A 3,805-nucleotide genomic window follows, 5' to 3' on the forward strand; every position below is an offset into this window, starting at 1 on the left:
ACTGCTCCTCTCTTGGTCTCAACCACATTCCAATGGACCTGCCCAATGACATCTACAAGTTAACGCTTACTGAAAATAGGCTACGGACTTTTAATCTGTCAGTTTTGCTGAAATATCCCGAGCTTGCCTTTGTCGATGCTCAAGATAATAAGTTGACTTCGGTTGTTCAGCCGTTTGCTCAGACTACTAAATCTTCTTCTTTGTTGATTTTGCTATTGGGAAATAATAACTTTCGTTCGATTGGAGAAAATGCTTTCAAAACCTTACCTTCTTTGAAAAAATTATCTGTGAATCATAACATGATCCAGTCGCTTACAAACTTCACGTTCTCCGGATTAGACCAGCTGTATGTACTAGACCTATCTTTCAATGACATACGACACATAGAACTAGCCACGTTTGACAGTGTTCCCAATTTACGTACATTGCTTCTTAATAATAACATGCACTTCAGTTACTACCTATCACATATGCCTCCTAGGCTTTTCATGAATTTAAAATCTCTCAAGGAATTAAACATAGTAGGTAACAGTGGTGGGTCTGAGATGTACCCGAATGAGGCCCTCGGCTATTTGACAAATCTAAATGTGTTGAGCATGGACGGGCTTGGTCGTGGTGCTGTTTTGGGTCCCCAAGTAAAAAATCTGACACACTTGGAGTCACTTAAAGTTGGTGTTGGAAGGAAAACTTTCTGTAGAATCGGGAATTTGACCTCTTCGTTTTTTGAGAATACGCCATACTTGAAATCGCTAGAAATACAACACTGTTTAATGTCACAGATCGACAGTGACACGTTTTACAGCACGCCCAAATTACAGCATTTAAAAATGTCTTACGCCAAAAACCTTGGATTCAGTGAAGCTTTGCGCTCCTTAGCTAGTCTACAAAATTCTTCAATGAAGTCTCTGGAGCTTGTCCATTTGGTTAGTCACAATGGTCTCCCCTGCAGGTACGTGACTGAAGAGGATTCGAAATTCATCAAGAACATGAAGCTTGAGCTGCTGGATTTGTCAGAGAATTACCTCGCTATGATCGAGATAAACTTCTTCACGGCTCTGCCCCAAACGTTAAAGACATTAGTACTGAGAAACAACAGATTCACCATAGAAACCTTTGAACTCAAATTTTTGGCTAGTTTGAAGAACCTTGCGAAATTAGATTTAACTGCTCAAAACATTGGGATAGTGAAGAAGTTACCAAGGAACGAACAAGACAACAAAGATGGTGAGACATGTGAGTTAATACCTTCAGATATTATAGATTCAGAAGCGTATCCAGATGGAATTCCGAAAGAATATGAATATCCAGCGATACAGCCGCCTCTGTACAATGGGCTGCTAAATGCAGGCCGTATGAGGAGCAATCTGTTTGTTATGGGCGAGGCGACCGACGCTGAGGACAAAACACGAGAGACGATGAGTGAAAATCAAAATGGCTTCACTACTCCAATCTCAAACGAAGTGAAGGCGATTAAGTTACCACCAAATTTGCAAATTCTTTGGACCCCAGAATTCATACTATATGGAGAAATCGTCCTACTTCAAGGAAAGAAGGCAAAATTAAAGGAGATAGATTTTTCGAACAGTTTTTTGTCTAAATGGGGTAGAGGCAGGCTACACGGGAGTGAAAGGGTCGTGTCTCTAGAGGGAAATTACTGCAGATTCGTCCATCAAAGGTTTTTCCCTCTTAACAATTCTCTAGAATTTTTTAACATCCGCAACAATATATTGGGTCCACAATTTGCCAACGACGAACATGGCATACTCTTCAAACGACTTGGCCGTGTTGTCATGCTAGATTTGTCTATGAATTTAATTTATAGGCTGTCTCCGAACTTTTTTAAGGGCTTGAAGAGACTTCGTGTGCTAATATTATCAGACAATAAACTTCAGAGTTTGAATTTTCGCGTATCCAGTATGCCAGACTTGACAACAATCGATGCCAGCAAAAACTCTATCGCGTGGATTGGGAAAGCAACAAGAGACGGTCTAGACTCAATAGCTCTCCACCATCCTGTGAGTTTAGACTTGCGGAAAAACCCACTCCCTTGTACTTGTAAAGGTATCGAAATCTTGTCATGGTTAGCAACGACCAAAGTCCATCTGTCTGGCAAAGACTTTTTGGTTTGTCGCTTGGAAAAGAACCATTACGTCACCATTGGGGACCTGAGCCTTCGTGTATCGACCATGAGGAGACGCTGCGCTCCTTTGCTCGACGTGGTCTTCATTTCAGTCGTGTGCGCCTCGTTATTCCTTTTGCTCTCGAGTTTCCTCGTGGTGTATCGGTGCCGCTGGAAGTTACGATACCTGCACAAAGTGACGGTCTCCAAGTGGTTTGGGTTCCATCCCAGTTCCCAAACTTCAGGTCACAAGTTCGACGCTTTCATACTATACGCCGAAGAAGATCGAGATTTTGTTTTACAAACCATGCTGACAGAGCTGGAGACAAACCGAGGCCACAAACTTTGTGTCGCGGACCGAGACTTCATGCCCGGTACCTTCATCACCACAAACATAACGTGTGCCGTGCAAAGTAGCACTCTCACCCTCCCCGTGGTCTCCCCCGACTTCCTCGATGACGATTATTCCGAGTACGGTATCCAGATGGCGCTGTGTGAGATGGTCTTTGAGAAGCGTCCGGTGCTGCACCTAATCCTGGCCGTGCCCATGGACTACCAGCGTCTGTCCCGGGACCTCATGCGGGTGTTGAGAGAGAACAAGTACACAGAGTACCCACCACAGGAGGAGATGGAGGACGAGAACATCAAAAAGAACTTCTGGGACGCGCTCTCACGAGTGATCGGCCATTCCAATAGCCAGTCAGAGCCCAGGCTGGATGTGAGCGGAGAAACATAGCAGGTGTGTTGTTGGCAGACCTGGACAGGACAGTCTACGCTACCTCAGAAGTCTTCTCTCTCTTCTCTTGCCCTTTTTAACTCCAAGTGGAGGACAGGCCATCAACAGCATTACTCCAGCGAAACCTGTCCTGAGCATCCTTTTCTATCTGTTTCCATGATGTCCCCGCTTTTTCAATTTCAGCTTGTCTCCTCAGAAGTACAACGTTCTATCTGACATTTTTGGCCGTTTTTTTCATTATGAAGACCATGTAATAAAAAAAACAATTACATATTCTATCTACTCTATTAAAATCATAAAATTATTCGAAGTCATTATCAAGATATACAGAGAATTGTATTTAAAAAAGCTTGATATGTTGAAAAACTCAAAATCTTTGACGTCAGATTTCTCAAAACTAGGTACGGAGCAGATAGAACTTTGTAATTCTGAGGTAGCGAGTAGCCAATCATAGCCCGTACAGACAGTGGTCAATCAGGAAACGGAAGAGGCCTATCTCAGTCCGGACTGAAGCCAATCAGAAGACAGAACGAGCAAATGAAGGCCAAAAAGGAGCCAATCCCAGCACGGGCAGGAACCTGGAGAAGAACCAATCACATACTATGAAAAAGAACCAATTGCAGCTCGGATATAAGTCAAACATTGCTCGCATCCAATCACAGCCGGAACAGGGGATCAGCACAGCCCGGCAAGAACCTAATCAGTGCACGGGCAGGAACCTGGAGAAGAACCAATCACATACTACGAAAAAGAACCAATTGTAGCTCGGATATAAGTCAAACATTGCTCGCATCCAATCACAGCCGGAACAGGGGATCAGCACAGCCCGGCAAGAACCTAATCAGTGCACAGGCAGGAACCTGGAGAAGAACCAATCACATACTACGAAAAAGAACCAATTGCAGCTCGGATATAAGTCAAACATTGCTCGCATCCAATCACAGCCGGAA

The 3,805-nt window shown here is 43.8% G+C and overlaps 1 protein-coding gene across 2 annotated transcripts in view; it reads left to right on the forward strand.

The window, feature by feature from the left end:
* The window catches only part of LOC101849969 (toll-like receptor 4), a 26,318-nt gene extending 23,353 nt beyond the window's left edge, over positions 1 to 2,965 (forward strand). For both annotated transcript variants that reach the window (XM_013089330.2, XM_013089329.2), the window contains exon 3: positions 1 to 2,965. In XM_013089330.2, coding sequence (XP_012944784.1) covers positions 1 to 2,855 — 2,855 coding nt within the window. In that variant the 3' untranslated portion in view covers positions 2,856 to 2,965.
* Positions 2,966 to 3,805: the final 840 nt, after the last annotated feature.

The sequence above is a fragment of the Aplysia californica genome, unplaced genomic scaffold, assembly GCF_000002075.1.
Source record: "Aplysia californica isolate F4 #8 unplaced genomic scaffold, AplCal3.0 scaffold00930, whole genome shotgun sequence".
NCBI lineage: Eukaryota > Metazoa > Mollusca > Gastropoda > Aplysiida > Aplysiidae > Aplysia > Aplysia californica.